Here is a 12,473-nt window from a genome sequence, read left to right on the forward strand (position 1 = left end):
TGGAGGTGTGCGCTCTACTGAGTGTGCCCTTCTAGTTTACTCTACGTACTGACTGTACAGGCAATAATTCCAAATAATACAATGTACTGCCAGAGTGTAAATGGGGGCGTGGTCTAACCCAAAGCCCTATGTACTGTCGGGTGTGGATTGTACTTTAACACGATCCCAGTGTCGTGCAATGTGTGCTCCATGATACAGCGCCCCCTGATGGCACTGTACCAAACTGCGTCGCGAATCAAAGGCAAAGTCGTCGAGCTGATAAACGAGCCGGTTAGTAACTAAGTGACGCAGCAGAGCCGTTTGTGAATATATTACACCAATAATCACTGGTTAAACGCATCGATTCGGGAAAAGTTCGTGGCCCTCAGACCGGCCCCGCCGGAACCGGAAGCGGTTGATTGATGTCGACACAGCTGTGAGCCGTCGGTCCCCACGTGCTGAAGCCGAAATCGACAGAGATTACTCCTCTTCCAATGGAAGCCAAACCGCCTGTGACTCGATTTCTCTTCACCCGTTGATTTATTATTTATTTTAGTATTTGTTGCACGCTTCCCGTCACACCAGCCATTCTCAATACAGGTGTGGTGTCGGAGCGTTTACCTGTAGGCGAGCTGATTTGTTGTTGTTGTTGTTTTTTTTTTTTTTTTTTTTTTTTTTTTTTTTTTTTAACCTCAGGAGATCGTCGAGTCGGGTTTCGTGCCTCGTTGAGTCAGTCGTCAAGTCCCAAGGATTAACAGTCCAATGTCACAGTCGGGAGGCATGACGAGTGTGCCCGAAGGTGTGTTCCCGGCCTGGTTGACGTCCCAAGGCCTGAGTGCACGCGTCGCTCGCGCCGTCGTGCTTCACCTGGGGATCGAGAGCTACGAGGAGCTGGCTGCGTGCGCCGAACCCCCGAGCGTGCGGTGCGAGCTCTTCTCGGCGGCCAGAGAGCGTCTCCCGTTCGGATGCTACGCGTCGCTGCGCCGTCTGGTGCAGATGAGTTTTCCCGGGGAGGACGGCCCAGGGTACGGCTCGGAGCACGGCTCGGATACCCTAGTGGAAACTCTGACCGCCTTGCTGCACGGCCTGGCCGAAGAGCTCGGCGTGTGCGCCCGCAGGCTGGACGCACTAGTGCGGAGTGCAGGTCCGAGAAAAACGCGCGTTTTGCTTTACTTTCGCACGGGGAGGATTCGGGAGGTTGTGGTGATGTCCGTTGTAGTTGTGGTGGTCAGTTGTGACGGCACGTCAAAACACTTGGTGCTCCAACCACATAACGAAATTTTATTAACCTCCTCCATCTTCGAAGATGGATGGAGGTTACTGTTTTCACCCCTGTCTGTTTGTTTGTTTGTTTGTGAACAGTATTACGGAAAAACTCTTCGACGGATTTCGACGAAACTTGTTGGGGGGGTTAGGTATGGTCCAAGGATCATGCCATTAAATTTTGGACTTTGTCCCCCCCCCCCAAAAAAAATAGTTGGAGGAATTTTTTTTTTTTGCATTTCTGCATGTTTTAAGTGATTTCCAACTCTCCCCCCAAAAAATTGTGACCCCCCAAAAAATTTAGAGAAAAAAAAATTTTTTTTTTTGCATTTCTACATGTTTTAAGTGATTTCCAAACCCCCCCTCCCTTGAAAAAAAAATTAGAGAAAAAATTTTTTTTTGCATCTCTACATGTTTTGTAGTGATTCCCAACCCCCTCTCCCCAAAAATTGTTCGAGGAATTTATTTTTTATTTTTTTTGCATTTCTACATGTTTTAAGTGATTTCCAAACCCCCCCTCCCTTGAAAAAAAAATTAGAGAAAAATTTTTTTTTTGCATCTCTCCATGTTTTGTAGTGATTCCCAACCCCCTCTCCCCAAAAATTGTTCGAGGAATTTATTTTTTATTTTTTTTGCATTTCTACATGTTTTAAGTGATTTCCAAACCCCCCCCCTGAAAAAAATTTAGAGAAAAAAAATTTTTTTTTGCATCTTTACATGTTTTTTGTAGTGATTTCCAACCCCCTCTCCCAAAAAGTTGTTCGAGGAATTTATTTTATATTTTTTTTTGCATTTCTGCATGTTTTAAGTGATTTCCAACCCCCCCCAAAAAAATTGTTAGCCCCCCAAAAAAATTTAGAGGAAATTTTTTTTTTTTGCATTTCTACATGTTTTTAAGTGATTTCCAACCCCCCAAAAATTGTTGGAGAAAATTTTTTTTTTTTGCATTTCTACATGTTTTAAGTGATTTCCAACCCCCCCCTGAAAAAAATTTAGAAAAAAATCTTTTTTTTTGCATCTCCACATGTTTTGTAGTGATTTCCAACCCCCTCCCCCAAAAAATTGTTAGAGAAAAAAAAATGTTTTTTTTTGCATTTCTACATGTTTTTAGTGATTTCCAACCCCCCCCCCAAAAAAAAATTGTTCGAGAAAAAAAAATTTTTGCAACTTTTTTTTCAACAAAATTTCGATTTCTTTTTTTGCATTTCTACTTGTTTTAAATTATTTTCAAACCCCTCCCCCCCCCAAAAAAAAAATGGAGAAAAGAACTATAACTGTCGGCACTGTTGACATCATATTTAATGAATAAGATATAAGGTTCACTTGAGTGACCCAGCAGTATTGGCGGCGGAGGTTTTGCATTCTCCCGAGTGCTCCCCTCTAGTTTTTATTTATTTTTGACAACGACTTTTCATTGATTCTCCAAGGTGGATAAATGGGCTTCCAGTAGGACAGGATGTCCATAAAGTCCTTGTGCAGCTTTTTAAACTTTTGATGGACACACATGATAGAAACCAAGTGTAAATGGCACATGAAGTCATAATAATTCATCGAGTAATGTTAAGTCCACAATTCCTCGGGTTTCTCGACGAGATGACATTTTCCGATGAGGAAACTTTGACATGGGTGGTAAAATCAACAACTACAATTACCGCATCCTGAAGGTGAAAAAACAAAACCTCAGGGTGTTTGGCAACATGTAAATCAACAACTACAATTACCGCATCCTGAAGGTGAAAAAAAGAAAATCTCAGGGAGTTTGGCAACATGTAAATATCTGATTTTATATTTGCAACATGTAAAATAGTAGAGCGCATACCTGTGATGATACTGACGAGGACATCAGTATCATCACAGCGGATAATTAGGCGACCATTGCCCTGGGGGAGACCACGCATGGAGAATCATCCCCGTTGCTGCTTCCTCTTGGTTGGAGTAGAGGCTCTCCAATAGGGTGCTTCATAAAAGGGGGTAAAAAATAAAAGTATGAATATTCATGCTCCCTGGGTGTGCCTTTGTTCCATTTGACAGTAGAAACATACACACCAACCTGAGGGGGAGCACTCGGTAGAGTGCAAAACCTCCGCCACCAATACTGCTGGGTCACTCAACTGAACCTTATATCTTATTCATTAAATATGACGTCAACAGTGCTGACAGAGTTATAGTTCTTTTCTCCAACATTTTTTTTTTTGGGGGGGGGGGGGTTGGAAATCACTTAAAAAATGTAGAAATGCAAAAAAAAAAAAATTCAAATTTTTTTTTTCAAAATGGCCGCCATTGCGGTCATATTGGATTTTGGACCGAGTCCAGAATCTAATGGCATGGTCCTTGGACCATACCTAATCCCCCCACCAAGTTTCGTCAAAATCCGTCGAGTTTTTCCGCAATACTGTTCACAAACAAACAAACAAACAAACAGAAAGGGGTGAAAACAGTAACCTCCGATCTTCGATGGCGGAGGTTAAATATGAAGCAGATTGGAGGAGGTTTAGGGGTTCCTCAAGTTGGCACAATATTGTTGAAATTTGCCAAACTGTAACTGATAATTACATGCCGTCGAATGTGCACAACGCAGTACACTTCACAATTAATATGGTTGTTTGATATTTTCATTGGAATTTACATAACTTCCTTTTTCAGATTGTGTCATGGCAACTGCAAGCACCACAAGGAGTTATTTGTCAGTATGGTTGGTTGGCAAACCTACAGCAGTTATTCACTGTGCTGGCTTGCCAACTAACGGAGCAGTTCTGTGCAATTTCTGATACCACCACACGGAGCATTGGAAGTACTATTAAGGAAAGTGCAAAGCGGACGATTGAGACTGTTCGGCACTTTGGGAAAAGGCCCGGATTCCCATCCAGCGACTGGACAAATGTCAGGAAAGGGTGATGAAGCTGTACCCCATCTATATCAAGAACTGAAAAAGAATCGTCAAAAACCACAGCAGTCATATAGGATGAAAGAATAGTTTTTCCAAGGAGACCGAGATGAGCTTTTTGACATTGCAGTGCAAAATGCCCTCTCCTTAATGTACATAATTGTGCCAACTTGAGGAACCCCTAAATATAATGGAATTTTGTTCATTTTTGACCTATAAGTTCTTATGGGGTATTGGAACAAAGGCAAAATCAGGGAGCAGCAAAAATCAAACTTTCATTTTTTTGGAACACCCTACTCTCCAAGTATGTCAGGCCTGTTGAGGTCACAGCCTTCACAAGTTTTCCATCAGTAAATCCCCCTGCCCAAATGATACATTTATCATGTGGGATGTACTCCCCTGCATGATCTACAATGTATTCACTGATGTAATTGGCAAGACATGCCTTGTTGCTGGCCACTCTCAGAAACCTGCGATAGTTTGGGACCTGTCTGTTTTCCTGGATTTGGAACGTGGGTAATTCTGAAACAGAGGTACCCCGGCATTGCCTCTCTGCTGTTTTGATGGACAATGGATGATCATGGCGGTCGAAGACAATGGTGACAGAGCTCAAATCCAGGGAAGGATTTGTCAGCAGCCATACTGTTCGTTTTTGCACATCTGCCAAATCTTTGAATGTACAGGTTCAAGTGGTTTTCATTTCGTGATTGGATCATGGCCATTCCTTCGGTGATATAGGTGGGTGATGTTGAATCTCGAATCTGTGGGAGTGATGTTAGAATCTCTGAACAATTGGACTCCAGTTTCTGAGAGAGGTCAGCTTTGTTGGTCTTCCTTATCTTTCCGTCGTCGTGGAAGAGGGCTGGTGGCACGGCTGCGAGTTCATGGCTAAGGACATACTTCAAGTCAACATCACAACTCTGCGCCACTCCCAAAAGCCACCAAAACACAGTACCTCTGTGTCAATGATCAATTTCTCTCTGTCATTGGGTAGTGTCTTCTTCATGTCCAGAAAGGTCATCACCATTTTTTTTTTCTTCATTGGATCCCAGAAGTTTTTCGTGGGGTCCTCTCAGAGTCTTTCACTCATGAATTCCTTGGCAATATCTTTCCCCCTATGTGGGATCCCCTTCAATGAGTTCTCAACTTCCAGACTAGCCATCTGGCCTTTGGTGATGTTGATCAGTTGTTATAAAACCTCATCAAGGCTGAAGGGATCTTGTCACTGAGTACAAAGGTGCTCCTTCATTGCCTGGACATCTTTTCTGTCCCTCTGTAGATGGCTCTCTCCAAGCTCTTCATGAAGCCTTTCTTTTTTCCCAGCTGAGTTACAGAGTTCCTTGTATGCCTCTGCGTATTCCCCTGTGATGTACCTGGTCATCATCCATCTCAGCAGGGCACTTTTACGCAGGGTGAATCCAATGACATCCCCCTGGCTCTTGGCCTCATGGTTTATGCTTTGCTCGAGCATTGGTGCTGCCTTAGCAGTCTCCTTGGCTATTGGGCACAATCCTGGTTGGATGGGTCGCCACTCCGACACACGATACCAGCAAGCTGGCACTCATTTTGCCGACCTCAGAAGGATGACAGGCAGTCAACCTCACCTGGTGTTGATTCAACAGCTGAGTGGGATTTGAACTCAGGATCCTCAGATCCCAAGCCCACCACCCTAACCATGAAGCCAACACCAGACAGGAAGCTATCCCAGTTGGTGAAAATGACTGAACCTTCCCTCCCCGGATTCTGAAATTGGGCTACTGTTTAAAGTATGGACTGCGGAATGGCATCTTCCAAATCCTGGCAGAGGATGGCACAGGACTTTGCATCCTTCGCCTTGAATGACTCCTCTAGGACTGCATTCTTCTGTTTGATTTCATCGGTCATGGCTGGCGTGCTTATGATGATGGAGGCATCACACCGACCATGTTCTCAAAGCCACCGGCTCCAATCGAGGTGCGAGACCTCACTCACTTGGACTGCAAAGATAAGGACGGCTCCAATGGAAGGAAGTGTACTTGTCAGCTTGCTGGACTTGATTGTATTGATGCCTGTTCATGCACGGAGTGTCAAAATCAAAATAACACACCAGCCGGACAGGATGAAAATGAGATTGACACGTAGACACAAGTGCCAGTTTTGGGCACTGTCGCAAACCAGGGGTAACATGCCACACTGTATCAATTTTGCCTCTCTCAATGTCAGTTTTGCATCACTGGGGTATGCAGGAAAAGGAATAGAAGTTGGTCTGACACTGGTACAATATCTGTTGGGGGTAGGATTTGGGACGATTTATCCGACTACCAAAATTCACGAACTTTTCAGTTTTGATGGTTTTTTTTAACCCTCCAACCCTTGGATTAGCTCTAAACCCCGTTGAATGTGTTGTCTGTTATCTGTTACATCAAATAAATTAAAATAAAGAACTTTGGTTGAATTTAACTTGGCTCATTTGAATGTATGTGGCGATAATTGAAAATGGCAATTTTTCATGGATGTCCGCAAGGAAGGGGTTAATTTGGCTTGTACACAGTTGCTGCAACTGCATCATCATTTTCTGAAAACGAGACATCCAGAGGAATAAAATGATACCAGTTTTAGCTGGTTCTACCTCCGGTTGGGGTTGAGCTAATTTTCCTGGGCTGGACCGCTACTCTAATATGCCTCTTATTGTATGCATTTCCAGGCCTGATACACATATGCTGCAGCACTTGGGGGGCGAAAACCCTGAATCTAGCTTTACTGTTTTCTTTGGTGTTAGGGAGGTCCATTAATGGAAAACTAACCTCAAATAAAAAACAAACTGGATCTTTGTGTAGTTTTTCACTTTGTATCATCATGATGCACTGTTTAGCCTGGGTTTGAATCCCGACCCAGCTATAAACTGTCATCCTGGTGTTTCACAGGCAGGGTGAGGCATGCATGTGTGTCGTCCCTTCGATGGACGTGAAAAAGGGTGTCCAGTCTGCTTGACGGACATGACAGATCACACGGTGTCCTTGTAGAGTAGGCAAGCCATCTCTGGCACCCTGAACAAATTACAAGTTCCTTCCCCAACTATTGCTGGGAAGGCAATGGCAAACCGCCCAGGAGAACCCTTGTTAAGAAACTGCTTCAGCAGCTCCGACGCTCTGTAACAAAGTATGGTACATCAGAAGAATCTTTACATGAAAAAAACACCCCACCAATTTTCCCACCATTTCCAAAGCACAAAAGTGCTTTGTGTTGGAACTAAAAGTTGATTTTTACATAAAATTTAAATTATATCTGAAAACATTCCCTTTGTTTCTTACAGATATGCCAAGAGCATCGCAGTTGGTGAAATCTCCGCACAGAATGCTGGAAACCTCACTTGACGATAATGTTCCAATGTACGGACTTCGAATGGAAGACGACCTTTCTCAACAAACAGGTTGGAGAGCAAATAAATGGATCGCACGATTTGAGCCTCGGGTATATTATTTGGGGATCATCTTCAGTTTGCAAAGTGGTCGTTTATTGCTTCTATACTTTGTTTCCTAAGTTTGCAGTCAGACTCCAGCAAATTATTCTGGAATCCATTGTGGAGTCCGACCTGAAATGGAGGTCAAAGTTGAATCTGAACATTCACTTGAAGGTAAGCAAATACTTGTGGGCCTACCATTCCCATACCTGCGGTGATATGACATATGCATCCAGCCTCTTTTTTTTTTTTTTTTTTTTTTTTTTTTTTTTTTTAAACCGCCTCTTCTCACGTCTAGCCCTCTCAGCCCTCCAACCCTTCCCCAGCAACTTGAGGATGCACATGTTCTTCCAGTAACCCCTTCCTGGCTAAACTCCCCAAATCCAGGCTTTCCACCCACTTCCACTCTTCTCATGCTTGCGGTGCCTTCTTCCTGAAGCTGTTCATTCGCACTTCCCTGCAGTGCGTCAATCAGGCAGTGCGTGCACCGCCAAGTCGAGCCATTCTTCATCCCTATCCACAATCTTCTCTTGCTCCCCATCAACCCTTCCTAACCCAACTCTCTTACTTGTGGGTTGCAGTGTCTTTCTCCCCCCTCTCTTGTCCTGTTTGTTTGTTGTCTTGTGTCCGGCTGTTGCTCCACTGTTTATTCGTTGCTTTCTAATTTTTAAACCGTCATAACGTTAAGGTTACTTCTAAACATTGAAATTGGTCTAAAACCAGAAATTGGAGGGAGATCTTCCCAAGAGGATTTTCCTAATTTTGTTTGTTGTTTGTCTTTAATTGAGCATCTTTTCCTTTCTATGTTGACAGGCAAAAGATGTGAAGATGATGGTCATTATGGCCGTCAACATTTGGAGCAGCCCATCATTGAAAGTCAAACAACGGATAACCCATATGATGCAGATAACACACCCAGAGATGAGCAAGAGATGGAGACGTGTGGTGTGAAAAAACACAGTCGCTTGCTCGGTTGTGAGAGCGTGCACAAATGTGAAAACTGTGGAAAAACATTCACCAAAAAAAGCAACCTCAACTGCCATCGGCGAACACACACCGGAGAAAAACCTTTTAAATGCCAGGACTGTGGCAAAGGATTCACTGTGTTGTGTAATTTGGTGAGTCATCGACGTACACATACTGGAGAGAAACCCTACTCCTGCAAAGAATGTGGAAAGACCTTTGGCTATATATCAACCATGATTCGCCACTATCGCACACACACTGGAGAGAAACCGTACATTTGCCATGCTTGTGGCAGGAGATTTGCTCGCCCAGCTCATCTGCATAAACATCGCTGTTCTCTCTTACAGGAATCAGGAAATGCAATGTTCAAGCAAGTTGGCAGTACCGTCTGTGGGCAGTAGAGCAGGACGCTACCTGAATGGCCAGTTTCATGCTGTTCAGTTTTATGTAAAGCTCGTGGCTCCTGAAAAAAGACAAACTTACTTATGACACGTCTAGATGCAGACCTCACTTAGTTACTTAAAATATAACCGAACATCGCAACAAAGGTGATGGAGTTCCATTGTGAAGCTCCTGTTTAACTGTGAGTGAATCTTGTTGGCTTCAGACCTGGCAATTTGCTCTTTTCACAGGGCATGTTCAGTGAATTGAAAGCCATACTTCCCGATGAACAATAGTGAAGTTCTCCTTTTGTACCTTTACAAGGAAACAGGAGAACAAATTATAGGAGGGAAAGAGGATTCAAGAATGCATACCACAGACCCCAGGCTGTATCCAGCAATGAAGAGTACAATAATTATGTTCACAAAAGTTTCCATCAACTGGTTATATATTTTTGGTTTCTGTAATGGGATTAAAAAATAAATAGATGAAAACAAGGAGTAAGAAGGGTGAACACTTGGCAGAGCATGTCCTTGTATCTATGGTTAATTGAAGAGTAAATGGGACAGGAAGGTAATGTATGGAGACACATTCCATCTGGTTAATTTGATATTGATAAATAAAAGTTATCAAGTTATCCAAGATCAATGTGAGCCCGAGTTAAATGAGAAGTTGTACTCAAGGAATAGTTTCTGGGTAATGATTCAGTGATGGGGAAGACACGGCATTAAAAAAAAAAATGTTCTGGAATTATCATATTACCTGTGCCCCTGAAGGTGGGACCGAGGTTATGTTTTCATTCATGTCTGTCTGTCTTTTTGAGAGCAGGATATCTCAAAAAGTTATGGACAGCTTTGAATGAAAGTTGGTTTGCAGGTTGGGTGTGTGACGAGGACAAATGATTCGATTTTTGTGAAGATCGGGATCTGGGAATTTTTAAAGTGATTCTTCACCATTGAGAGATGGGGTTAAAACGATATCTCAAAGCGTTGTGAACGGATTCAGATGAAACTTAGTGGACACGTCGGTTAGATGACAAGAACAAGACTATTAGATTTTGGTTCAGGTCCGGATCCAGAACCTGCCTATCAGTGGGATCCAAAACGTAAACCGTTGAGCCTGGTGGATGTTTGCGCTCTACCGAGTGCCGTGCGAGTTGGTGATATTTTTAAGACGCTTGTGTTACCATCTGAGGTTGTTGAACATCGTTTGGTCTGGAAGTTATTTTTAATCTACACATTGACTTCTTGTCAAATAATGGACAAAACTTTCAATGAATCGTATAATTTATTTGGTGAGGGGAGCAAATGATCTGAAACATATCTCTTTCTGACAGATTTTTACATGAATCATGAACCCTTAAAGAGATTTGATTTGTCATAAAGCCACAGTGATATTTTTTTGTCATTTGTGGTAAACTAGGAAGAGTTAATCACATTCCTTTTTTACGGTATGCTCACATTATGGTGTGCAAAGTGTGAGTAGCACAATTCACCACCATTTGTATGCATCATGGCTGTTCTGAGAAACATTATTTTAAACTAAAATCTCAAGGGTAGGTGGATGCAAGATTTCATATTCACAGATACCCAAAAGGGACGAGGTGATCGATTATGACGTTACATCAACTCTGAGATTGCTTTCGACAACCATATGAAATAGCCCATCATTGTCCGCTGAACACCTGATCAACACCGATTGCCTGCATTTTCACGATGATTTCCAAGATTCATGTAAATGGCTGGGAATGATGCATATCATCGTACGGCTTATGGGTGTAGCACGATTGCTACATTTGATTTTTGAAACTTTAATATGGCAACTTTTGAAGCACCAGTGTTAAGATCGTTCCTGTGAACAGTCCAAAGGTTTTAGGTGTTTATGCCTTCTTTGAGTCGTAACACGCACTCGTAATCAGCACATTTTGGGCAGATTCAGCATGGGTGATGACGTGAATCTGTTGTCGTGGTGTTGAAACACTTTCAACTACATAGTTTTGTAGTTCAACTACATAACTTCATAACTACTTCAACTACATATGGCATCCCCTTTCTGAAGTTTTTATTTATTTATTTATTTAAGAGGGTTCCACAGAATAATTTTGGTTTTTAATAGGGTTCCACAAAATAATTTTGGTTTTTAATAGGGTTCCACAAAATAATTTTGGTTTTTAAGAGGGTTCGACAAAAGAATTTTGGTTTTTAAGAGGGTTCGACAAAATAATTTTGGTTTTTAAGAGGGTTCGACAAAATAATTTTGGTTTTTAAGAGGGTTTCACAAAATAATTTTGGTTTTTAAGAGGGTTTCACAAAATAATTTTGGTTTTTAAGAGGGTTCCACAAAATAATTTTGGTTTTTAAGAGGGTTCCACAAAAAATTTTGGTTTTTAAGAGGGTTCCACCAAATAATTTTGGTTTTTAATGGGTTCCACAACATATTTTTTGTTTTTAATCAGGTTTCACAAAATAATTTTGGTTTTTAATCGGGTTCCACAGAATAATTTTGAAGGATTTCTCCAGCTCAGTTTCTGAGATATAAAGATTTTTTTAAATTTCATATTTTCGGTCATTGTGATTTTTAAGGTCAAGTTTTTCATGTGGTATCGCAGTGAGACCTGACAGTCAATTCCTCAGTCATATTTGATTATCCAGACAGGAAATGTGTCTTTTTCTCCACTCATTTTAATTGTATGTGAAACCGTCACTTTTGACGTCATTTTTTGGGAAAACGTGACATCACAGAGAAAGAATAATCAAAGGGATACTTTTGATGTGCCTTAATTCATATAATCTAATGCAAAAAACTACTTCTTTCTCTGATGATCAATTCTTTCCTCGCCGGGGGCGAGGCATGAATCAATTCTTCACCTGCAGATGTCACCATATCATTGGCCCTCTGATAGAAAGGGCCCCCCATGTGAGCTTTTGCAGGGGGCCACCCACATAACTCGCAGAGGCTCCAGTGGTGATGAGGTGAGATTGGTCGCTGGCATGCCAACACAGGTGTTTGATTCACCGCTCAAATCGCCTGTGTGCATGTGGTGGTAGCTCGGTAGAGATAATACTTTTGAGTGATGGTTGTTTCTTCTGCTTAATCGTGGGTATGGCGTCCTCTCTGAATCGTGGTGGATAACGACAAGATATAGCCATCTCTGTTGTTTCATAATGTGCTCTGTAACATGTTCTGAGCACAAAAGGGAACATTTTTTTTCGGCCCGATCCACACTCGGGTATTTTGGATAAACCTCATCCAATTTCTGGCTAGCTTGGGGTCTTTCGGCCATTGGTGTAGCATGAAACCATCTCGGTTTGTACTGTATTACAATATAACCACCAAGGACGCATCAACCGGGCACGTTTGTGGAAAATCGAAAATTATTCGCCATTTGAGTTCAATCTTTTTGCGATGTAACGCGTATACAGTATGGATACGACGGTCGACATCCTGATGCAACATCTTGGCTAATCGTGAAGAAGAATAAGAAATTTTTTGAAAAATATACAATGTCAAGGCTCGTATAAGAGCTAACACAAAGAACATATAACAAGGGGAGCAGGAGAC

At 42.2% G+C, this 12,473-nt stretch overlaps 1 protein-coding gene across 3 annotated transcripts; it reads left to right on the forward strand.

Annotated features, from left to right (window-relative positions):
* Positions 1-378: 378 nt before the first annotated feature.
* Positions 379-11,468, forward strand: LOC147020924 (uncharacterized). Of its 3 annotated transcripts, none has more exons than XM_085890582.1 (5): positions 379-491; positions 676-1,123; positions 7,419-7,535; positions 7,647-7,739; positions 8,379-11,468. In XM_085890582.1, exons 2-5 carry the CDS (start codon positions 742-744, stop codon positions 8,930-8,932), a joined length of 1,146 nt encoding a protein of 381 aa, XP_085746708.1. In that variant the 5' UTR covers positions 379-491; positions 676-741; the 3' UTR covers positions 8,933-11,468. The 3 variants fall into 3 exon arrangements, with proteins under 3 accessions (XP_085746708.1, XP_085746706.1, XP_085746709.1); XM_085890580.1 differs by having other exon boundaries at positions 380-579; XM_085890583.1 differs by having other exon boundaries at positions 381-487.
* Positions 11,469-12,473: the final 1,005 nt, after the last annotated feature.

The sequence above is a fragment of the Eptatretus burgeri genome, chromosome 8 (genome assembly GCF_056783735.1).
Source record: "Eptatretus burgeri isolate ZD-2024b chromosome 8, Ebu_testis_v1, whole genome shotgun sequence".
NCBI classification, from domain to species: domain Eukaryota; kingdom Metazoa; phylum Chordata; class Myxini; order Myxiniformes; family Myxinidae; genus Eptatretus; species Eptatretus burgeri.